A 25183-nucleotide genomic window follows, 5' to 3' on the forward strand; every position below is an offset into this window, starting at 1 on the left:
GATTCTGAATTCCCCATATATCCAGACTCCCCCACCCCCACCCCCAACTCTAATTCTCTCTTCCTCGTATCCCTCTCCACCCAACCTCTGATAGCCACTTTGGGATCTCAAAAGATATTTCACATTGCACCAGAATTTCTTTGGAATGGAGGAGACTGGTAGAAACAAGGCTGAAAAAGAAAAGGAGGCCAGTCCTGCCTAAGGAAGCAGAGTCCACTTGAGCCTTCTTGCACACCAGAGGCGCCTTCGACTTTGTTCCCTGCTCTCTCCTGCCACAACCCAGTGACCCAGTCCTCCCTTGGCCCCCTCTCATGGGAACCCAACACCCTACCCCGGTGCTGCACCTATGCTGACAGCAAATGGAGCATCGTCGTTTTAGGTGTGGGTGGACGCTGCCTAAAGACGAGGGACGCTGCCTGCTCCCTATCTTTCACCCTGGTCAGGGCGAGAACTAGAACCCATACCAGAACCCGTACCACACCTCAACTCAGTTCATTTAGAGCAGTTCTCACTTCAATTCCCGGTCGCCCTAGTTCACTCCAACCCTTTTCCTTGTCTTCTTTGCGACCCTCCAGGACCCTCTTTAGAGTCTTTGAAGAAGAAGCCTAGGTTTGGAGTTTCAGATAGGAGGTGGGATATGCCAAGGCAGAAGCTAATCCTCACCAAAGAGCTAAGGTAGCTGACACTGTGGCGATCACTGCGGCCACTGCTGCAGAACTCCGTAACTGCGGCTCCAAACGTACTAAGGCACCTGCTCTGTAGCAGGGGAGCCTGGTACGCAAAACCCGATCACCACCGCCATCACCACGTCATCTAAACCACCAAAGAAAGATGCTGGACTCCACAGCAGCTACTCACTCTCCCATCACCCCATCCCTCCGGCAGGCGCACGTGTAAACACACACACACACACACACACACACACACACACACACACACACACACACACACACACACTTCCAGAACTAGGGGCATTGGTATAAGAGGTGGGCAGAAAAGGCATCTTTAAGAGAAGAAGGGAGAAACTAGCGCGGGGGCGAGCCTGGAGAGCAGTCACTCAGGAGCGCGCGCTGAACTCTGGAGCCGAGGAGGCGCGCCGAGAGTCACCTGGTGGGACAAAAAGCCGCCTAGAGCCTGGAACCGGCTGAGGTTAAGGGGAGGCTGGTGGGGGAGTGGAGGAGTAGGGGCCAGGGCAGGGGGCGGAAACTAGGAGGGGCGGGCGATGTGGTGGGCGGGAGCCTGAGCCACCAGCGCCGCGGGAGCAGGTGGAACCGGTGCTAGAGCTCGCTTAGCAGAGCTAAGTGGGACTTCACTGGAGCCATGGAGCTGCTCAAGCTGAACCGCAGCGTGCAGGGACCAGGACCCGGGTCGGGGTCTTCTTTGTGCCGCCCGGGTGTCTCCCTTCTCAACAGCAGTAGTGCCGGGAACCTCAGCTGTGACCCCCCTCGTATCCGCGGAACCGGGACCAGAGGTGGGTGCCTCCCTCAGCCCTTCTCACTGAACCCCACAGCATTATTCAAGAACCCTTCTGACCTCTATTCTGTCAGCTGCCCATAGTTTTCCTTTGTAGGACTTCCGCGACTCACACAGAGACCCCCCCCCCCCTTCACACACTGCGCTCCCAAGCTCTCATAACTCCAACACCTTCCCATCATGGTTCAAAACCCCCGACTTCATACTTGCTCTGCCATAGCTACTCAGATCATCCCCGAGCTCAGCATCACACAGCCGGGAAACAAGGACCTCTTCTTGTCAGCAGGTCTAGCTTTCTTTTCCTTTAACATCCAGTTCACAGAGCCAGTACCAAGGAGAGAGAGCGACAGGGACCTCTGAATGAAGGGCAAAGGAGGGCTGGGCCGGTGAGGGCATAAGCTCTCTGGACTGCCTGAATGGGAGATAAGAGTTGTAATAGTCTCCCACCCCACCCCAACCTTTCCCAAGAAAAGAGGGCTACATTCAGATCTGAATTTAACCAGCACAAGGGAATGCTACCTTTCTTGTTCCATTTGTCCCCAAACTCTTCTGTTCCCAGGGTCAAGTCCTCCATCCATCTGCATGTCTTCTCTGTCACTCTGAAGGTCTCTGAGTCCCTTCCACAGCGCCCCAAGTATCCCTTTTCTCACTTGCCTAGAGCCAACTTCCCCTGGCAACAGTCACCCCATTCCTTTGTGTCACCTTCCCTTCCTACTGCTTTCCCTCATCCCGGCTGCAAATGACTCATTCCTCCCATCAGTAGCATCTTCATTGCTTCAATGAACATCTTAAAATGCATGTTCCCTTTCCATCCCCATATTTGTTTGCAATGTTTAATGAACATTTACTAGGCTTAGTGCTGGGAACACTGAACGAACTAGACACAGTCTGCAGTCTCAGCAGTCTGCAGCCAAGTACACAGGGACAGAGAAAATCACTGCCTAGAAATCCCACAGAGGGTCTGATTGGAATATGGACACACAAAGGAATTGGGGAGTCTAGTAACTTCACTGAGGGTGGAACCTGGGAGCTCGGGTTCAGTAAATGGAAAAGGAAGGAGTTGGATTCTATGTTCAAGAAGTAAACATTGTTAAATTATACCCTACGTATTTACTCAGCCCATGAAACAATTCATGCTTTCTCAGTTTGGCTTTTACCCACTGTCACTTACTCTTTCACTCAGGAAAGATTTATTGGACCAGAAACTGCTAGGCAACAAGGATACGCATTTAACAAAACTGACGAAAACCCTACTTCATGGAGCTCTGAGTTTATAGGGGAAACAGACAGTAAGCCAGGAATGGTAGCACAAAGAGAAGAAGCATTGTGGATATATAAAAGGGACATCTCCAGCCTACTCTGCCCTTGGGGATTAAGACGGGTTTCCTGGGGTATGGATGTGATCAAGTAGGGAAATATGACAGAGAACCAAGTGACAGAGCAGAAGAGGCATAAAGTGTCTTAGAGAAAGATATCCTGTCTCAAAAGCTCAAAGTTTAAGGCTATAGCATGTCTGTTCAGTATAACACAGTTTTTGTATGCTGGAACATGTACCCTTGAAGGTTCCTAATAACAGTGTAAACCAACCTAGAGTGTGCTTGGGGAGCTTTATAGCTCTTGCTATAATGTGTAGATTTCCTCCTGAGGCATTGGGATCCACTAAATAGTGCTGCCAGGATTGATTGCATGGTGTTGAGATTCAGATAGAATGCAGAAAGATACTTTAGAAAGCTATTGCATTACACAAATCTGGCTGGAAGATGATGCTAGCACAGACGGAGAGGCTGGCAGTGAGGATGCAAAGAAGTGGACGGACCCGAGAGCGACTTCTGGAAACGGAGTCAACAGAACCTAAACATTGATTAGAAATAGAGAGGGTGGATGAAGTCAAGGGATGAGATCCAGTTTCTGGTTTAGGCAACTGAAAGGATGTGGATGGCATATCATAGAGAGACAACCAAGGAGGGGGACTAGACGTGCATTTCATATTACAGCACCTGCTTGCAACGGCAAGGCCCTACATTCAGCTCCTAATAACGAAGGAGCAGAAACAGTTTTGAAAGAGGGGATTATTATAAACTCAATTTGGAGCCCATAGAGTTCAAAAATTGATGGTTACTCACCAAAGCTGTTGAATCCTGAGATCTGGAACTTACCTTGGAGATCTGAGCTGGAAACATAGACTTGGCAAGTCTTCACCTTTGGGGGGGAGAACCGGAAACCATAGGAATTGGCAAAATACTTTTAAAAAATATTGTATAAAATGAGAGCAGGGAAGCTGAGCCAGGACCCTACAGAAGGCTGGCATTTAAAAGCAAGGCAGAGGAAAGAAGGTCCAGGAGGAGATGTAAGTGAAATAGAAACAGTAGCCGTGTCTTTGCAGAAAGTGAGAGAAGAGTCTTAGCTGAGGTCAGGTAAGGGATACTAATTATTGCTATGATGAATCAGAGATGAACAAAATATCCACACCGGGGTTGTTCATACACAATAACTACAGAGAGGGTGATGTGATACCAAGACCTGACTCAGAAGGAGGAGGACTGGGCCATGGAGAAGGGGTTGCAAGAAGTGAACAAGAGTAGTTAGCAAAATGTCCAAGAAGTGGGGGCGTCAGGGAGAAAGAAAAATAGATCAGTGGTAGAAAATGTATGGGTTTGAGGAAAGGTTGGAATGTAGCAGAGCATTTCTTTTTCTTTCTTTTCTTTTTCTTTTCTTTTTTTTTAAACAGGATCTCAAAGTGATGGGTTCAAAAAAAAATTTTTTTTGTATTAGCTCCTAGAGTAGCAAGGAGATGCTACACCGTGGGTGTTTGCAAGTAGAGAAGGATCGAGAGAGATGTTAATGGTTCTGATGCAAAGGAGGGCAGCCAGTAGAGCAAGGGACCTTGAAGAAGCAAGATGTACAGTGATTCAGAACCCAGTGCAAGGATCGGCTTCATCTGTCTGGATGCTGTTGCATGCAGACATCAGGTGGTTGCCTGGGTGCTCTCACATCATGTGCAATGACTGTTGGCCAGTCTCACTGGAATAGGACCCCCAGAGATGCATATGTCACCTGGGCTCACTGCAACAAAAGAGAGAAATTTGTATGCTGCACACTTTATTCTTAGATGAACCTGTGACTTTACCATCAGCTCAGATGCTGTCCACAGTAAAATAGCCAACACCAACACTCACATTAGCATTGTCCACAGTCATTTAGAAGTTATTTGTCTGTCACGTGCTACCACTGTTTTATTAGTACCCACAAAATATCACATCTTTCCCATGACTGCTTAAGTAAACCTTCTCCAGATACTACTCAGAAAATCATGGAGTATTGTTCTTAAGCACTCAGATGTTTTCAGCAAAGACTGTATGTCCACTCAGTTCTCGGCTATTTCACACAATCAAGATGAACATCTTAACTGTGTTAACACATCTGACATTTATGCTCACTTGAATAGTACCCACACATCTTGGTATCACTACCTCATCCTCTGTCAGAATGACTGTGATTATTGTCCCGTTCACATACAGAGCTCTGCATGTAACCCATGGTTCCTGAAGATATCACACACAGAGATGTTATTTAGCCTTGGTCATTGTCCTTGCTTATTCCAATGTCACCACAGTTACTCGGGTGTTCTTTAAACTTAAATATGGCCTAAATTCAACCTGATGTTACCTTCAGACATGTAGATGATACCTGTCTCCAATCATCTCACAGAGAAATAAGGGATACCTTTACCCGCCTCTATAATATCCTCCAACAGTAAAGCATCACTCTGTTCTGCTGTCACCCACTCACCCATGCATATGACCTCTGCATCCTTGCTGAGCACCACTGACACATGGATGTCGTCCACACACCCAGCTATTGTCCTCAGTTGAACACTATCCACATTCACCACAGAGGAATGGACACGAGTACTATGCTGACATCACTGTTCGGGAGTGACCAGAACCAGCACAGCATGTGAAGGCATTGGGTGCTTCAGCTTCTGTGAAGCCTTTCTTAGAGAAGCCTGTTTGTGTTTGTTTTGTTTTCTAGATAGGCTATCGTGTACCCTAGCCTGGTCCCCAACATCTGATCCTTCTGCTTCCAATCCCTGGGATTGCAAGCATGCTCCAACACACATGGTTTAGAGGGTACTGGGCTTCAAACCCCTGGTTTTGGGCATGCTAGGTAAGCTCTCTACCAACTGAGCCACAACCTCAGCTCAAGGTTCAGAGGCTGCCTCGATTCTTGTACTCACATTTCTCTGCCATCATCTGGATGATCGAACGTACATGCACACACACACACACATACACACACTCACACACTCACACACACTCACATGCTCACACTAGCCCATAATCTTACACACTCTCCCACAATGCTCACATGCACACTCAGGCACACACACACAGTCTATACACTCATACACACTTGCTATACAGTTGCTTGTCACACTTACTGTGACTTTATCCTCTTGTTTTCAGAAAACTCCAAGTACATTAAGAACTTCCTAAGAGGGGAAGTGTAGCTTCATCTTTTGGAGCCAACATGAGGCAAGCTGAAAGGCACACACATGGGGTGTATCTGTTGGATGAATGAGAGAGACGCAGGTTTTTAAGTGCTTGTATAGTTCACAGTGCTACACCAGGCTGCAGTGTGGTGACTACACTAAGAATTAGTTGAAGACAGAGGAATGGATACAGAAAATGTGGTACATCTACACAATGGAATATTACTCAGCTATTAAAAACAATGAGTTTATGAAATTCGTAGGCAAATGGTTGGAACTGGAAAATATCATCCTGAGTGAGCTAACCCAATCACAGAAAGACATACATGGTATGCACTCATTGATAAGTGGCTATTAGCCCAAATGTGTGAATTACCCTAGATCCCTAGAACAAACGAAACTCAAGACAGATGATCAAAATGTGAATGCTTCACTCCTTCTTTAAATGAGGAAAAAGAATACCCTTGGCAGGGAAGGGAGAGGCAAAGATTAAAACAGAGACTGAAGGAACACCCATTCAGAGCCTGCCCCACATGTGGCCCATACATATACAGCCACCCAATTAGACAAGATGGATGAAGCAAAGAAGTGCAGACCGACAGGAGCCGGATGTAGATGGCTCCTGAGAGACACAGCCAGAATACAGCAAATACAGAGGCGAATGCCAGCAGCAAACCACTGAACTGAGAATAGGTCCCCTATTGAAGGAATCAGAGAAAGAACTGGAAGAGCTTGAAGGGGCTCGAGACCCCAAAAGTACAACAATGCCAAGCAACCAGAGCTTCCAGAGACTAAGCCACTACCTAAAGACTATACATGGACTGACCCTGGACTCTGACCCCATAGGTAGCAATGAATATCTTAGTAAGAGCACCAGTGGAAGGGGAAGCCCTGGGTCCTGCTAAGACTGAACCCCCAGTGAACTAGTCTATGGGGGGAGGGCGGTAATGGGGGGAGGGTTGGGAGGGGAACACCCATAAGGAAGGGGAGGGGGGAGGGGGATGTTTGCCCGGAAACCGGGAAAGGGAATAACACTCGAAATGTATATAAGAAATACTCAAGTTAATAAAAAAAAAAAAACAAAAAAACAAAAAAAAAAGAAAATAAAAAAATGTGCCTGAAAATAAAAAAAAAAAAAAAAAGAGAATTAGTTGAAGAGAGATCCAGAGGATGGGAGAAAGATGGCAGAACTGAGGAAGTTAAGGTGAAAACAGAAGAAAGTAGACTTGGAAAACAGAGTTCAAAAAGGCCACCTGCTCTTTTTTTCTTAGGTTCAAGGGCCTCTCTAACAAAGATCTTCCTTCCAGTGTTTCTTTGTTATCCCTGCCTGCATGCACGCACGCGCTCGCGCGCACACACACACACACACACACACACACACACACACACACACACCTCACACACCTCAAATTTCTCACACATAAGCCTTCCATAATCTGTCCCTGTGAAAAGACCATAGCCTGAATCAGGTGTGGTGGCACACACCTTTGATCTCAGCACTCGGGAGGTAGAGGCAGTAGGATCTCGGTGTGTTCAAGGCCACCCTAGTCTACACAGGGAGCTCCTGGACAACTAGGACTAGATAAAGAAACCCTGTCAAGAAGAGGAGGAGGAGGAGGAGGAGGTGAAGGAAGAAGAGGAGGAGGAGGAGGAGGTAGAGGAGGAGGAGGTGGAGGAGGAGGAGGAGGAGGAGGTGGAGGAGGAGGGGAGCCTGAAAATGGACACACAACAGCAACAACATCAGCCTGTCATATGCTATGGTCCGTCAAAACCCTTTAACATGTGTATCCCAAGATACACAGGCAGAAAAGAGAAGCCCAATAAAGTGAGATGCCATGATGAAATATAAAGGTGGGGACAAAGAGGCATTTAGACTGAGATTTGGTTGGGAGAAGAAAGAAATAGTATGATGAATGGCTGGGCCCTACAGTAGCTGTCAGCAGCAAAGCATTTTGGGTATTCAAAGATTTAAGCAAGTAATGCTACTGCTAAGTCGTATTTGAGGGTTTTTTTTTTAAAGATTTATGGTAGTGATGGTGGCAGAGGTGGCAGAACCGGTGATGGCAGAGGTGGTGGCGGCAGTGGTGGTGGTGGTGGTGGTGTGTGTGTGTGTGCACATGCATGTGCACAATTGTGTGTGCAACATAGGGAGTCACAATAGGGTTTCTAGGATCTGGAATTACTGGTGCTCGTGAGCCAACCAACATACAAGTGCTCCTTATATCTTTGAGCCTGCTCTCCAGCCCCATGTTAAGGGAGCTTTATTTGAATCCTACAACAACTTCTAAAGAAGCTGGTTAGCCTTAATTAATTAACAGTAATACCGTTTGGAAACTAAGCCAAGAGAAGAGAGCTAGCTAGCAGTTAAAGATGAGCCTGTGCCTCTGGATACTTACTACCCCACAGTGTAGGCGGCTCTCCCCTCTTTTTTCTCTTCAAGCTCCAATCTCCCTGGCACTGAGGCCACGGATACGGATGACTCAGTCTACTTCGGTTCAATCCAATTTTGTTCGGGTTCGCACGCTTATGATACAGGTCCAAAGATGAGTCTGTCTCCCAATAGGCAGTGACACAAATGAATGGGTCACCTTCCCAGCCCTTCTGACTCACCCAGCAACACCAGTCCCTCCTGGGGCTCCCTTAGCTTCTTGTACATCTCTGAACCTCACTTCTTATCACACTGTGTGGCAATTATCTGTTAAAAGTATCTCAGATTTCCTCTGTACTGTAAGCTTTCAGATGGCAAGGAATTTGTCATAGTCACCTCTTTGTCCCCACTGCCTGACAGAAAGGAGTCCTCTGCAAATGTTTACTGAGTGAGAATGAATAGTTGGAGAATAGTAAAGCACAACTCAGAAAGGAACGAAAGGTTCTAATAAGTGTGTGGGGAATATGGAATATGCATGGGTCAAAGGAGTGGGCGTTAGTTCCAAATGAGGTGTCCAGAATAGCATTTCCAAAGCAGTGGCAATCAGTCTGATTCATGGAGGGTGAGGGATTTATAGAGATTTATCAAATTTAGGAAATAAATTTGTGATGGGGGTGGAAGCAGGGGCTTTATGAACGAGTGTTCATCCCCAGGCTGAGAAACCAGCTTAAGAAGGGAGTCACAAGTGCTCATGGTGCATTAAAGAAACTGAGTCATCAAGTGGGTTGAGTGGGCGTGGCACAGAGAGAAGGTGACAGTCCTAAGGAGGGGTTGTAGATAGTACAGAGTGGTGGGTGGTTTTTCTCTCTTGTTTAGTTGTGGGGATACTGTTTTGTCTTTGTTTTTAGAGAGCACAGATTTGATTCAGCACAGTCCTAAAGGGAATGAGTGGTCAAGGGTACATGGAGGTCCAATGGAATGGTCAGGGAAGGAACCTTTTAATCCCAGTAGCTACAGATTAGTCATCTCAAGAAGTATCCAATCAGTGATTCCCTGAAAGGTGGGCTTTTCTACGGGAGAGTAGGGTTGAGCCAATTCAGCTAAGCCTCAGCATTTATGATGGTATAGCATTTACTATCATCATTTTACTGCACAGTCCCAGGAGGTTAGCAAGCATTCACAAGCGGCCAGGATCTAGCTGGATATTACAGTTTCGGGTGTGAAGCAGAATTGGGGATCTGAAGGGATGGGGCTCAGATCCCCCTACAGCCACCTCTCTTTTCTACCCAGAATTGGAGATGGCGATTAGAATCACCCTTTATGCAGTGATCTTTCTGATGAGTGTTGGCGGAAACGTGCTCATCATCGTGGTCCTGGGACTGAGCCGACGCCTAAGAACGGTCACCAACGCCTTCCTGCTCTCCCTGGCAGTCAGCGACCTCCTGCTGGCCGTGGCTTGCATGCCCTTCACACTCCTGCCCAACCTCATGGGCACATTCATCTTCGGCACAGTCATCTGCAAGGCCATTTCCTACCTCATGGGTAGGTGAGACAAACACTATCTCCCCCTTTACCCTCTCCCTTCTTAAAGCCCTTGACAAATACAAGGGTTTTTCCTGAGAGGAGTGGAGGAAATCATCCTGGTGAGCATGCAGAGGGCGTTGTTTCCAAGATGACCCTTTCCTTTACCCTTGTTTAGGGGTATCAGTGAGTGTATCCACTCTAAATCTCGTGGCCATAGCCCTGGAGCGATACAGCGCCATCTGCCGACCACTGCAAGCACGAGTATGGCAAACACGCTCCCACGCAGCTCGGGTGATCTTAGCCACGTGGCTGCTGTCTGGACTGCTTATGGTACCCTACCCTGTGTACACCATGGTACAGCCAGTGGGACCTCGAGTGCTGCAGTGCATGCATCGCTGGCCCAGTGCACGTGTCCAACAAACCTGGTGAGGAAGTCCCATTTCCATCAGATGGCTACGCTCCCTCCCTAAAGCAGTCCTCCATCTCCTGGAATTTTCTCACCAAACCTCATTCTACACCCCCAAATTCCAATTTAGGGCCCTTTGTTGGTCTCTTGTCCTTCCCAGTGGCATCCCAAATCCTACCCCCTGCCTCAGCCACCTAGTCTGCAGCCTAGAAACTTGAGTTTTTGCCTCCATCCACCTGTGACTGGCCACAGGGAAACAATGATTGGTCTGTGTTGTGTTCCCAGGTCCGTGCTACTGCTACTGCTTTTGTTCTTCATCCCGGGTGTGGTTATTGCGGTGGCCTATGGACTCATCTCCCGCGAACTCTACCTAGGACTCCACTTTGATGGTGAAAATGACAGCGAGACCCAAAGCCGGGCCCGAAACCAAGGGGGCCTGCCGGGTGGGGCAGCACCAGGTGGGTGAAAAACACGAGGGACAGGGCTTTAGTGATGGGCATGAACTCCTTACTTGAGTGGATCTGAAAGAATTGTAGAAAGGTGGGAGGCCGTGGTGAAAGCTGTGGGGAAGGGGCATCGAGCGGAGGCTGGGCTGCAGTTTGAGAGTAGTCTGCCTTCTGCTTTGATTGCACACTCCGTGCTCTGTGCTCAGGGCCTGTCCACCAGAACGGGGGCTGCCGGCCTGTAACCAGCGTAGCTGGGGAAGACAGTGATGGCTGCTGTGTGCAACTTCCGCGTTCCCGACTGGAGATGACAACGCTAACCACACCCACTCCTGGGCCAGTCCCTGGCCCTCGGCCCAACCAGGCCAAGCTGCTGGCTAAGAAGCGGGTGGTGCGAATGCTGCTAGTGATTGTTTTGCTTTTCTTCCTGTGTTGGCTGCCAGTGTACAGCGTCAACACGTGGCGCGCCTTCGATGGCCCAGGCGCACAACGAGCACTCTCAGGGGCCCCTATCTCTTTCATCCACTTGCTGAGCTACGTCTCTGCTTGTGTCAACCCCCTGGTCTACTGTTTCATGCACCGCCGCTTCCGCCAGGCCTGCCTGGACACATGTGCCCGCTGTTGCCCACGCCCTCCACGAGCTCGCCCACAGCCTCTTCCAGATGAGGATCCTCCTACCCCCTCCATCGCTTCGCTGTCCAGGCTAAGCTATACCACCATCAGCACACTGGGGCCTGGCTGAGGGGTTGGGAGATTGGAGAAAGAGACAAGATACATAATTACTATCAAATGACCCATCCAAACACATAAGAAACAAAATTCAGAATTAATCCAGGTGAACACCCAACACCATGGACAGACAGACCCCTACACACAGAAAATAGTATCTTTGCTGCCCTACCTGAAACAGATAGGAGTCTCATAGGAAAGGAGGCTCACTTCTGATAAGGGGCTGAGTCCCTTCCTAGACATCTTGCACTGACCCCATTACATGGACAGACACAAGGTCCGTAGCAGTAAACTTTACCTATAAAGGGGAACTCTGACAAGGGCTGATTGGCTCCTCATATGAACATATTACTGACACTATTCTGTAGTGCCCATAGCCTAGTGCAGAAGTGACTTAGGACATTGTGGCTGTTCCCGTTTGACTTCATTATTGCCTTCCTCATCCAGCACTGAAATTATCAACCACACGCCTTTCACCTTTCGGAGCTGCCGATCGTTCAGCACTGAAAAGTCCCCCCCCCCCCACTCCTTTCCATTGGAGACTGTGGAAAGTCCTCTTCCCTCCTGCCTCTCCTCCCTCACCAGACCACATCATAAAAGGATAAGTGACTTAGTGTCCTCCTGGACTTCTTGAGGTAGGTGAACAGGTGTGGTTTATGGGAAGCTTCTTCATTTATTGGCTCCCATGACTAATCTACCCCATATCCAACCTTGTGCAAAAAGGCCAGGGTATGAAGATAGGGATGAGCGTACCCTCTCTTGGTTGTCATCTTGGACCTAACCATACTCCAGTGATGTAGTAGCTGGGACTCATTGTGGCAGGTGGGATGGCCATGACACTTCATGACTCCTCGTTTGGTGCCATTGTTAAAGTACGACACTAATGGCCGCCTGTTGATTTTTTGATGAAAAGATAAAAGATGAAAGACTACATAAGACTCAGATTATTCAACGTGTGTTTGACATGCCAAGAATCAGACCGTGACAGGTACATAGCCATTAATTCAAGAGGGAAGTCTTTTTATTACATACTTGAGCTCTTTTAGTGTTAGCAACTGGCCAAGATACAGTTGAATAGAAGTGCCTTCACTAGCTGTGGCAACAAAGAGACCTGCGGGTGGTGGGGTGAAGTGTAGGACTTGAGGTCAGTGTGAGTCCCAGAACCCAACTCCCTTTTTGACCATAAACTCATCTAGCTCCAGAGAAAGATAGAGACCAGCAACCTCAACTCTTCACAAAAGGGAGAGGGGGAAGAGGAAGAAGAGGAGGAGGAAGAAGAGGAGGAAGAGGAGGAGGAGGAGGAGGAGGAAGAGGGAAGGCAGGAGAGGGTGGACAAAGATAATCAAAGGCAAGAGATGGTGACAGGAGAGGTCCTTGATGCTTTATCTAGCAACAGATTGGGGAAACAGACTGTCTTGGCCTTTACTATTGCTGTGATAAGACACCATGACCAAACGCAAGTTGGGGAGGAAAGAGTTTATTCAGCTTACATTTCCAAATCATAGTCCATTCATTATTGGAGGAAGTGAGGCAGGAGCACAAACACGGCAGGAAGCTGGGTACAGGAGCTGACTCGGAGGCCTTGGAGAATGCTGACTACTAGTTTGCTTCCCGTGGCTTGCTCACATTACTTTTCTATAGGCCAGGACCACCAGCCTAAGGATGGCACCACCTACAGTGGGCTGTGCCCTCTCCCCCTCTCACTAATGACCAATTAAGAAAATGTCCTGTATGCTTGTATGCAACCAGATCTTATGGAGGCACTTTCTTAACTGAGGCTCATTCCTCTCAGATGGCTTTAGCTTGTGTCAAGTTGACATAAAACTGTACAGCACACAGACATAAAACACACACACACACACACACACACACACACACACACACACACACACACAGTGCCAAAGGTCTTATAACAGTTTAGGGGAAAACAGGAATAATTTTAGCAGGCAGGCCAGTGATGGCCCAGTAGTTAAAAGTACTTAGTAACCTGAGTTCAGCCCCTGGAACTCTTGATGGAAGGAGAGAATTAACTGCTAAAAGTTGACCTCTGACCTCCAAATGGGCACTGTAGCTTGTGTATTTGCACTCACATATATCAGACATATATAATAATGAGTAACTGTTTTAAAATAAATAACAGCCAACCACTCATCGTTTAGAGGTACCTTGTGAGCCCGTCCCTCTCCATGCTAGGTATTGAGATAAGGAGTTCAAGAGGATTTGGTGGTAAGTATGATCCATATACACTGTGTTCACACAGGAAATTATCAAAGAATATTTTTTAAAAAATTTAAAGAACCATATTGATGTAAACTCTGAGATGGAGACAGGTAGACTTGGTACACAACATGTTGAAGCCTTTACTAAAGAAAAGGAAGGCAAAGTTAGTGGATATAACATTGCTAGGGCCCGACCCAGCACTTTGGGAAAACACGTATACAAGTAAGAAGCTCTGAAATGTAAGCTTCATCCACCTTGCCCAACATCCACCCACTAACCAAGCACCCTAGAGAGGCTGGATGGAGGGAAATGCACCGAAGCGGGACAGCGGGCCCTCCGTTTACCACTACAGGGTCATTCCTATCCATCCTTCCTCCTGGGTTCTGGGCTGGGAAAGGCTGGGGGAAGGAAGAGAACGAAGGAGAAGGCGTTCCAAGCTGTCAACTTAAGACCGTGCTGTTTAAAAATAGAATCCCAGCTGGCCTGAGGAGCTGGAGGGAGATATTAGGCCTTACGCTCATGCCAGCTTTTCCACAGGAGCAGGAATAGGCTGCTCTTCTAAAGGGGTGTGATAGGGGCTACTCCTCTGTTAGGGAGGCATTGACTCCTGAGGACAGAGAGACAGAGAACAGAGACAGAGAGACATGGAAACAGAGAGCAAGAGCTGGGGTGAGGGAAGACTAAGCACAGCCTCTGAACTTCCAGTGTAAGCCGAAGTACTGTAGTCCAGGCTTAACCAAGTACAGGGCATAGCCTGAGAAATTCCACTGCACATGCTGAAACCTTTCACTCACGGAACACTCACGCCTCCCACGCTGTGCACTTTCCTATAGCCGGGTGTGAAGTCCCGAGCATCTCCCATCGTTTTGTGTTTGTTGCAACTCGGCAAGTCATGCCTGGGGCAGAGTCGATGTCACTGTCCCCATGAGTCCCTGCTTGGTCATTTAGAAGAAGGCTCGTCTGCTTGTTCAGACGTCACTGTAGTCTCTTCTGACAGTTATGTGTGTTCCTGCCTCATTTCTCTCAGGCTGGAACCAGGATGCCATCACAGGAAGATGGCAGAGACAGGTGACAGGACATCCTGGCGAAACCGGATGCTTCCTGATGCTCTTGTGACAGTCATTTGGCCAGACTCCTTGATTTACTACCCAAGACCCTTCAGAGCAGTTCTCTTCTCCAACAGGGAGGAAAGTTGAGCCGAGGAAACTTACAGTAGTTATATAAGTAGGATAGTCAGGACTACACAGTAAGACCCTGTCCAGAAAAAAAAAGGGGGGGGGGTGTATGTGGTTTTATTCAAATCACCTCAGTGAGTTTCACTCCCAACTGTCTAAGAGGAATGATTACAATAGATTCATAATATTACTTCAGAATGAAATAGAATAGGGAGCATAAAATGAATTACCATTGTACCGGCACACAACGTGAGAAGGGTGAAACTTGAAGTTCCTTTGTGACCTGGAGGAAGAAAAGCACCAGGAAACAGGGCCTCTGCAGGTGGACAGTCTATCACTCGGATCTAGAGTGACCTTCCTAATGCCCACGGGTTAACTCAAGTGGCAGTGCTGGCTCCATGACATTGGGAAGTGGTGGAAGGTGCATCTGGAGAGGCAGGTACAGGTGATAAAGCTGTGTGTATGTGTACATATGTGTTCAAATGGTGGTGGGTCCACATGTGTGTGTGCATATGTGTGTGTGTGCTAGCATGGAGATAGGCCAACCTCAGAAGTCTTTCCTCAGGAGCCACTCACCTCATTTTTCTGAGACAGTGTCCCTCACTGACTTGGAACAGTGAGCTAGCCAGAGAACCTTAGGATCCATCTGTCTTTACATCTCTTCAAGGCTGGGACTAAAAGCATGTACTCCTGCACCTGGCTTTTTAAATGTGGGTCCTGGGGCTCTAACCCAGATCCTCATGTTTGCACAGCAAGTAGTTTATCAACTTCCCAGCCAGCCTGGAACCTGCTATGTGGAAATCTGCCTCTGCCTTCCAAGTGTCAGGATTAAAGATGGGCCCACCTCCCAACCTAAACCTGTTAAAGAAATGGGCTTAGTAGAAAGTCTTCAGGCCCTTGGAGGCATGCTCACAAAGAGGATATTGGAATGCCAGCCCCCTATTTTTCTTTTTGCTTCTTTCCCACCATGAAGTAAATAGTTTTGCTATATCACATGCTCCCTAGTATGACCTACTGCCCCTCCACAGCCTAAGAGCAATGGGATGGGGACTGTTTATTTGTTCTCCAATTTAGTTAACAAGCCAAACCCTCAAAACTGTGAGCCAAGCAAACTTTTCTGGTTTTGTTTTTTATTTGTTTGCCTGTTTGTTTTGTTTTGTTTTTTCAAGACAGGGCTTCTCTGTGTAGCCTCCCTTGGCTGTCCTGGAACTTACTCTGTAAACCAACCGGGTCTCAAATTCAGATATTGTCCTGCCTCTGCCTCCTGAAAAACTGTGTGCCATCACCTCCCAGCTAACTTTTCCTCTTTATAAGATAATTGTTTCAGGTAATTTGTTATGGTATCAGGAAACTGACTTACACAGATAGCCGTCCATAACTGAAAACCACAGACCTTCGCATTTAAGAGGAGAGTCAGAACCTGCTATAAAATCACACTACAGTAATGTCAGTAATCAAATCAGCTCTGCCTGACCCCAAAGTCCATCTTCTTTTTATCGTAAATCCCGACTCTGATTTCTAGGGAGGGGGTCACTCAGGGATGGAGGAAATTGTTGACAGCAACTTGAAGCCGCTCACGACTCTTCCCGGAGTTTAAAACAGAGAATAGATATTACATTTGTAGCTCTGCAGGCATGTATCCATCATAAACCCTTGTTCCGCCTCTCTATCCCCATAGGGAAGCCCCTTGAAAACCATCTTCCATGACACAAAAGCACTAGGCATTTGACATCTCCCACGAAGGCGGGTTCTATATCTGTGTCTCAGAAACTCCTGGTGGTAAGCTAGAGGGAAAGAGCTTTAACCTCGAATGTGCAGACATCTGCTGTCAGAGACAAGTGCCGATTGGTCAGATCTGTTGTGAGAGACAAGTGCTGATTGGTCAGATCGATTGTCAGAGACAAGTGCTGATTGGTCAGATCTGACTAGTGGGAGAGAAAGGTATCTGTGGGGAGCGGGAAAGGAAACAGAGCAGGAGACACGGTGAAGATGGCAGGACCTGTCTCAGCCATGCTGTTGTGGTACAGTGAGTGTGCAGCTCTCCAGTAAACTGCACCCCTTACTGTAGGGCCAAACCACGATCCTTTGGCTGCTGCTTGCACTCTGAATATCAGCCACAGCTTTCTCAAGCTTGGGGGCACTTATCAGCCAGAACATTGATTCATCACTAGCGGCATACACAAAGACCATCACCCGCCTTCTGATAGGACCCAAGCTTTCGGCAATGGAATTTCCAACCTTGCCACATAGCCACATCTTGGGGACAAGAAACGGTTAATGAATCAGAGTCACTGAAGTAGAACTTGTCTTAATCAAATAGTTTTGGACGTCAGAACCCTAAGTGGGCATAAAAGTAGTGATCGATAAGAACTGGAAAGCTCCCAAGAAATGTACACTTAGAGGATAAGGGTAGCTAAAGATAAGGTGTCCGGTTTCTCAGGAAAAAGCAAGCAGGCTTTGAGCAACGTGGAAGAGGCTGAAAGCCAAGGCATTCTACAGTGGAACACGGGACCTCAATTATATTGTAAGAAGCAAGGTAACCTGGCTGAACGTGTAAGGAAGGATCGCGTGAAGGCCTACCAAACAGAAACAGGAGGATCCCATTCTTGCCCGATCCAGAGATAGCATCCTGATGCTTCCAAAGTCAGCAGTATTGCTTTTTCCTAAAACTAGGGTATTACTTCATGGCACGTGAAAGCCTTCCCCTAAGCCGCCTTCATGTGGACCTATAATTCACCACCACCACCCAAAAGTCTGCAGGCACAGTTCAGGGGAGGGTGGTGGGAAGGCTGACTTTCAGAGGCATCTTCAGTTACTGATGCCAGAGAAGGGGGGCCTTCATGTGGGGCAGGAAGGACGCAGCTGCATTTGTCAACCTAGAACAACGGCATAGGGCAAACAAGAGCAATATAACAGATGAAGAGATCTGGCCAGATGAGACCAATTGTATCCATGGCACGGAGAGCGAAGACCACAGCCCTATGGTGACAAAAGGCTCTGGTGCTTAGCCTACTCCACCACCACTTACCAACCTTAGAAAGGCCAATGCTGTCAGGGTACTTAGCCTTCTGAGCCTAGTTCTCCTCAGCTGTCAGTGTCTCTCACCTGGGAATACCCGATTGCTCGGTGTTGGTCATCAGGGTTACATGGAGCTCCCTTTAGAAAAGTGTGAGCTCCACAGAGTGTTAGCGGCCCCAGCAGTGGGACAATTCTCCTAACATTTATTATGTACCTCAAAGCAAATATGATATTGGATCATTGTATTCCTGTGATGAACTCAATAAACTGCTCCCTCTGAGTGTGTCAGCCTCTTACTGAAACATCAAACTTTACTCAAACATCAAACTTATGGTAAGTTTATTAGCCAGGCATATACATGAAAAGACAACTATTTTCATAACACAAAGACCAATAGGGTCCCAGCCCCCCTGCCTGGCTGTGCCTATTTCCTTGCTACCATGGAGACTCACTTTCAAATCTCATTTTTTTTTCCTTACCTCCGTATCTCCCCCCCCCACCTCTGTATCTTTAAACAATAAAATGCTGATATTACTGCTGTTTTTCTGTGTGACAGAATGATCCATTCACTGCCCAACATGAAGGAGGACAATTCAACTCCCACTTCTATAGCTGCCCATCAAACACATGCTCGTGAGTGCACACACACTCCTTTAACATCACTCCCTTTCCAATATAATTAATTATAATGGAATATCTGTTAAAGCAATCAGGTTCCAAAATAATTCTCAGTGACAGTCTTTTACTCTCTTATAAAGTCTTCCTTCCATGTCTCTGTATATTTCCTTTTTCACTTTAAACAGGACTGACTTAGACAACCTACAAAATATCAAAATACTTAATAGGACCCAGCCATGTTTGCATGACTCAGCTGACTCAATGCAAGCTCTTATGCTACGTCTAAATTCTGGATGTTTCATTTAACGTGGCCTATTTATTTATTTATTCATTCTTGAAACATCATCTCTGTATCCCAGGCTGGCTTTAAACTCTGTGTGTAGCCTAGAATGACTGTGACCTCCTGATCTTCCGGCCTCCAGCTCTAGAGTCCTAGTAGTACAGAAGCCTACAGTCATGTCTGCTCTGTGTGGGGCTAAGAGATTGAACTAAAACCTCGTGCATGGTGTTTTCAACACCATCAACTGAGAAGTATGCCTAGCTCTTATGGTTTTTGGAATTAATACTGAGTTTTAAAAATATTTCTTATGACTGAAAGTGTAGCTCATGACAAAATATTTATTTGTTATTTTTTTAGCAATAATTTTTTATTACTTTTTTTAATTAACTTAAGTATTTCTTATTTACATTTCGAGTGTTATTCCCTTTCCCAGTTTCTGGGCCAACATCCCTCTCCCCTTCTTTATGGGTGTTCCCCTCCCCACCCTCCCCCCCCCCATTGCCGCGCTCCCCCCAACAATCACATTCACTGGGGGTTCAGTCTTAGCAGGACCAAGGGCTTCTCCTTCCACTGGTGATCTTACTAGGATATTCATTGCTACCTATGAGGTCAGAGTCCAAGGTCAGTCCATGTATAGTCTTTAGGTAGTGGCTTAGTCCCTGGAAGCTCTGGTTGCTTGGTATTGTTGTTCATAAGGGGTCTCGAACCCCTTCAAGCTCTTCCAGTTCGACAAAATATTTATATAGCATTCGCTAGCCCTGCATCCAATCCCCAGCATCACAAAGATAAATAAATAAATATGTAAATTAAGTTCTAGGAAAGGCGGCCTAGGTCTATAATCTAAGCATTTGGGATTTAGAAGTAGGATGAGGATTAATTAGCTGTCCAAGGCCAGTCTGTCTATCTAGCCTATTTTGTCAATGTATCCATGAAAGATACGTTTTTAATTGAATGACTTGTACACGTGAATTTGTAAACCTTCTGCTTATGGATCAGAAGTAAGCTCTCGGCTACTGCTCCAGTGCTACCCTTGCCTGCCTGCCTGCCTGCCTGCCTGCCTGCACCATACTCCGAGCCATGGTGGTCATGGACTCACCCACTGAAACTGTAAGCAAGCCCCCAATTAAATACTTCTTTTAGAGGTCGCCTTAGTCATGGTGTCTCTTTGCAGCAACAAGGCAGGGGGGCAAACCAGTTAGTAGTCTCTTTGGAGAGAATTCCAATCACCAAGATCTTCAGATCTCTCTTTGAGGGCCACTCTGACCTCTAATAGAATGTTTTCCTAATTCCTGGGTAGGAGGTAAAACCCTAGGTCCTGTCACCTGGGGAGTCTGTGGGAGAAAGAAGACCACTTAGTACGCACATCCGTACCATATCCACACTCAAGTTTCCAGTTTGTTTCTGATGCTCTGCTCTCAAAGGCTCCTAGAAGACCCTCAACTCTACAGCCTCTGAGTAAAGCACTAGTTTTCTGCCTGTTGAGTGGAGCAAGAGAGGTGGGGAGGAAATCTGGAAGTCAACCCTCTTCTTATCAGCTTTCACCAATCCTCTATTACCTTTCTTCCCTTGCCGGTTTTGTTTCCAGGGATGCCTTGCCTTACCCACATTTGGGTATTTTGAGGGGCTTATCATTTAACTGTGTCAATTCTTACCCGGTACATCGCCAAGAGTCTGCTTAGATGAGTCTACCAGGCTAAAAAATACAAACTCATCTGTTTGTTTATCATTTGTCATCTCTTTGTCTTGGCATTTCTGAAGATTTATTCTGTTGGGAAGCTGATCCCAGGCTGAGTCCAGATTAGTGATACACACCTGCCTAGCATACATACATGAGACCCTGGGTTCAATCACCAACGTGACAAAAGTCGGGGGGGGGGGGGGGGGGCTTTGAACCCAGCTAAGAAATCTGAGCAGTTCCTTGGCATGGTGCCAGGTGGAGGGCAGCGCTAGAATATGAGGAACATTGTGTACATTTTGGCAGAGGGAAATGAAAAAAAAAATTTAGCCACCATTTTTTTTCTGCTTTCACCCACGTGAGAATGCTAAAAACAGTTAAAAATTCCTTTCACTTGGGTTTTCATGGAGAAAGGAGAAAAAATGTATGTCTATTTGAAGTGCAATCTTTATTAGGCAGCGCTCTGGGCCTCTGCTCAGTTTTTCTCTCGAAGTCTAGAGCACGGGACAGGGATGGGGAATGAGGGCTGCTGCTTTGAGGCCATCTCTAAGCTTTCAAAAGAGAAAATACTGAGGGTTCTCTTGGAGATGCACTATCACTACCAATAAATTTACATTTCCCAAATAATCCTTTTAATCATAACAACTATAATTTAACAGCTACAGAATTATAAGAATAGTTTTTTGTTTTTGTTTTTGTTTTTTTCACAGACAATGCAGGAAAGGAGTAACCTCCCACAGGTCAGTACTGACTCTTACCTGCTGGGTCTTTGTGTCAGTCTTCCTCCTTGGAACTCGTCTCAAGGTCAGAGCCTGAAGGTGAAACCGCCTCCAACCAGTTCAGAGGGAGATGTAAATATGCTGTGTCCCAGGGAGGCCCCTCCCAGGACACACAAAACTTCTGGTTCCTGAAAGGGCTGACTCTAAGGCCTATTCCCGGAAGGGAAAGCTACAGGGAGCCTTGTGTTTCCAACATCTGACACTCCAAAACCTCACAGCCTATGGCCAAGAAAGCTGCTCCTGACACATAAAGTCAGTCGTGTCACAGCTAAAATGGGCATTTGGAACCAGGAGAGGAGAAAGAAGAAAAAAATCTGAACTGAGGGAAAATAATGGGAACAGGACAAAAGGAAGTCATGAAAGGGAGGGAGCCAGGGTGGTTAGTTTACATGCGAAGGACCGGGAGGCTTGGGGATGCGGAGGAACAGATTCGCGAGAAGAAAGAGGAAAAGAAAAGAAAAGGCTGGAATTATGGCCCAGAGAAAAGGACTTGTGAAGCAAGCTGCTGTGCTCTCCTACACCAGCAAGGAAAGGGCCTCATCAAGGCCAGGGAAAGCCTGTGTTGCAGTGAGCCAGCAAACAGTTTCCTAGGCAGGCCGGGACTCTGCAATGTTTCAATAACTAGGTCAGGCCCCAGCTCTCGAGGCCTAGCAGACACAGCTATACCTGCTGGGCTGTCTGCGATGTCACTCATGTAGAGCTGTGATGGTGCTCGCTACCTCTTTATCACACAACACCGAACTCTTTCAAAATGCTTCCTCTTGTTCACATACCCTGTAATACCTACAAATGAAGAATTTAAGACTCAGGTGAAATGACTTGTCTGGAGGTATAATTCAAATAAAAAAAACTGAGTAGAGATAAATTTTCCAGTCAGCTATCATCCTCCTCATCATCATCATATCATCTTCATCACCACCATCACCACCACCACCACCACCACCGTTATGAAAGAATGACTAAATGACAATAGACAATACAAAGATGGTGACTTGAGACCACAAGGAATGCTCCCTCCTATTATGGTTTGGATATGAAATGTCCCCAACCAGCTCATATGCTTGAACACTTGAACCCCAACTAGTGGCACTATTTGAGGAGGTTAGGGAACTTTTTGGATGCTGAAGCAAACTGGCTGTCATAAGGCTATAGGTGGGACTTGAGAGTAGAGCCCAGTTCTGCTGCCACGACTAGCTCTGTTTCCTTGTCAGCAGAGATGCGGCAAGCCCTGAAATAGTCTCCAGCTATCATGAACTCCACCCTGTCTTCTCTTCCATGAAAAACTGTATCTCTCAAGCTGTAAACCCTCTTCCTTTAGACTGTTTCTGCCAAGCATTTATTCAGTCACAGTGAAGAGAATAAAACAAAAAGCAAACAAACAAAACCAAATACATCTTCCCTTCCATAAAGCCCTAGGTGGCAGGTTTTGCTCTCACTAGGCCTTGAGTCACCTCATTTCCCTGTAGCATCTTTGGGAAGCCCTGTCAGGCATTGCATTGCTGAGAACAGTAGCCACTTCTGAGCTGGGAGTCACTCACTGCTTAGGTGGCACCATTACCGTCAGGCGACACTCTCCGTTCTTCAGAGATGAGGCAAGGTTACAGCTACCTCAACGCTTAGGCTGGCTGGCTGCCTTGTCTGTTCTCCCTTATTGTTTGGTAACATGCTTATTCGTTCTTTTTCCGATTGTTGTGCAGGATCTGCATGGCTTCGGTAGTCAGGTGGTCATTTAATGTATAGATATTAAATCTAAGGAAGGAAAGTGGGTAGGAACAGGCAAGGTGAAGACACAGGAAAAGGTGAGTGGAATGAACACGGGCCACCCTGTTAATCCTATGACCTAAAGGCAACTCAACAATATTTCCAAAACTCCCATCATAATAAGAATCATTTTTGATATTCTTTAATTTTAAAGCATGATTCTTTAATTTTAAGGCAAACTCCAGGAGTCTGGAGTTTAACAATGTTCCAAGTGACTCTTGGACATGAAGTGCCTTCATGGGACATTGGGACTATACCTAGAAGATGACAGTTCTAAAATGGATGAAGCTCCTGAGCGTCCTAGGAGAATAAATACCTAACTCTTCTAGAGAAGAAATTACAGGCCAGAATCTAGACCTGTGACGGTGGACATACTACAGTCTGTGCCTGGAACCCATTCACTTTTGAAAAGCGCTACTAGTGTACACGAAATATTTTAAGGCAAGAAAACTATGCTTCCATTGAATGGGCAGCAACGAATAAAGTAGGAGTTTTCAAGGGATGTGACTGAGGGCTTCAGGAAGGAAGTACCCTTTGAGGCAGACTTCTCTAGAACTCTAAAAAGGGGGAAATGTTTCAGATACTAGTAAGAGAAAACAGAATTCCAATGAAGAAAAATACTTTAAACAAATTGCTTATGTTCCCAGTACTCAGGAGGTTGAAGCAAGATGCACAGTGAAACCTCATTTAAAAAGGAAGGAAGGAAGGGATGGAGGGAGGGATGGAGGGAGGGAGGGAGGGAGGGAGGGAGGGAGGGAGGGAAAAGAGAAAAGAGAAGAGGAAGGAAGGAAAAAGGAAGGAGGGTGGGAGGGAAGAAGTAAGGAAAGGAAGGAAGGGAGGAAAAAAGAAAAAGGAGAAAGAAAAGGAAAAGGAAAAGGAAAATCACTAGCTTTGGTTACATAACAGTAGAACCTTGCGTGACTCCAGGAATGTGGTACACTGTGGGCAGGTGACAATAGGCAGGTGAAGCTGAGTACATGGTTTGAAAACCCAGCACGGAGGTCTGATCAGAATAGGGGAAGGGACGGATGAGAAGCATGAGTGGAAACCTGAGATATCTGTGAGAATACGAGACCATGAAAGAAGAAGGAACAGGAGTGCAGTCTTGGTTCCTTTCTCAGTGTATGCTATCCCATTTCCAGGGTCACTTCATGACTATATCTGGCCTGGAATCCAGAGAGGTATCCCTACATGCCTGCATCCTACCAGTATACCCTGAGACTTTTAACATTTCCCTCCTGTCTGACCTCTTCCTAAACATCTAGTAGCCTTCATTTGTTCAAAAGCCCTATTTGGAGTTGGGCATAGTGTCACAGGTCTGTGATCTCAGCACTTTGGAGGCAAAGCCATGAAGATAAAGAGTTCACTGTTAGTTCAAGGCCAATCTGGGTTAATTAACAAGATTCCCTCAAAAAAATTAAAAATACAAGTTCTATTTGTTCCTACATCAGAAACAACTTCTTTTCTTCATCAACAATTTCCTCTGCCCGAAAAGTTCTCCCCATCTTCATTTGACTAATTTGTTACTCTGTTCACTCAGTCAAGTCTGTTTAAACATGTTTTACACAAAGAATATCTTCTGCTGTCTTATTCTAAATTGTCTCTTTTTATTGACTTTCAATTTTAATTCTTAGCCATGCAAACATGTAAGATTATTCACTTCTACTTGTGCTCTTTCCCTTTGCACAGCAAACTTCCATGACCTCATACCCCTCACACAGGTACCTAGCCCAAGACTTCTCTGACCACTTATGTTTATTTTTAAAGAATAGGGAGGAGGTGATTGTGAGCTGAACAACCATGGGCTTATTCTGCATTCCAAACACAACTGCTTTTCTTTGTCCTCCTTAGTTTTGTGCCTGGATTCAAATCTGATGTCCAATATCACTAGCTGCGGTACAATGTAATTTTACAAAGATTGACACTTTGTACTCTCCAATGTAGCATCAATCCCTATCCTCCTATCTTTTCTTCAATGTGTTTCCTTCTTTTTAAATTATTCATTTATTTTTTATTTGATGTGTATGAGTGATTTTGTCTGAATGTAAGTACACTGCATATGTACAGTGGCCGTGGAGGCCAGAAGAGGGCGTCAGTTCTCTGAAACAGGAGTCAGGATGATTGTGAACTGCCATGTAGGTTCCAGGAACCAAACCCTAGTTCTGCAAGAGCAACAAATGATCTTTACCACTGAGCCATCCCTCCAGTCCCCATATTTCCTT

The 25183-nt window shown here is 46.4% G+C and overlaps 1 protein-coding gene and 2 long non-coding RNA genes across 4 annotated transcripts in view; 1 reads left to right on the plus strand and 2 right to left on the minus strand.

Moving 5' to 3' along the window:
• Nucleotides 1-21289, minus strand: part of LOC148007778 (uncharacterized) — a 35376-nt gene extending 14087 nt beyond the window's left edge. The window contains exons 1-4 of one of the 2 annotated variants that reach the window (XR_015652317.1): nt 21180-21289; nt 5915-6039; nt 3630-4536; nt 1680-1885 (exon numbers count right to left, since the gene is read on the minus strand). This is a non-coding gene — a long non-coding RNA (uncharacterized LOC148007778). Of the gene's footprint in view, nt 1-1679; nt 1886-1992; nt 2090-3629; nt 4537-5914; nt 6040-21179 lie in introns of those variants that run through there. The other variant, XR_015652316.1, reaches the window with a different exon arrangement.
• Nucleotides 1286-12203, plus strand: Cckbr (cholecystokinin B receptor). Its single transcript, NM_013165.3, is given in 5 exon segments — nt 1286-1471; nt 9624-9875; nt 10033-10282; nt 10549-10721; nt 10916-12203. Coding segments are annotated over 5 exon segments (1359 nt in total). The 5' UTR covers nt 1286-1320; the 3' UTR covers nt 11449-12203.
• On the minus strand, nt 12899-15542 carry LOC148007779 (uncharacterized). The gene is made up of 3 exons (XR_015652318.1): nt 15407-15542; nt 15061-15113; nt 12899-14909 (listed from the first exon to the last, which is right to left on the minus strand). It is a non-coding gene; the product is annotated as an uncharacterized LOC148007779 (long non-coding RNA).
• Nucleotides 21290-25183: the final 3894 nt, after the last annotated feature.

Source organism: Rattus norvegicus, chromosome 1, assembly GCF_021556685.1.
Source record: "Rattus norvegicus strain SHRSP/BbbUtx chromosome 1, alternate assembly SHRSP_T2T, whole genome shotgun sequence".
Lineage (NCBI taxonomy): Eukaryota > Metazoa > Chordata > Mammalia > Rodentia > Muridae > Rattus > Rattus norvegicus.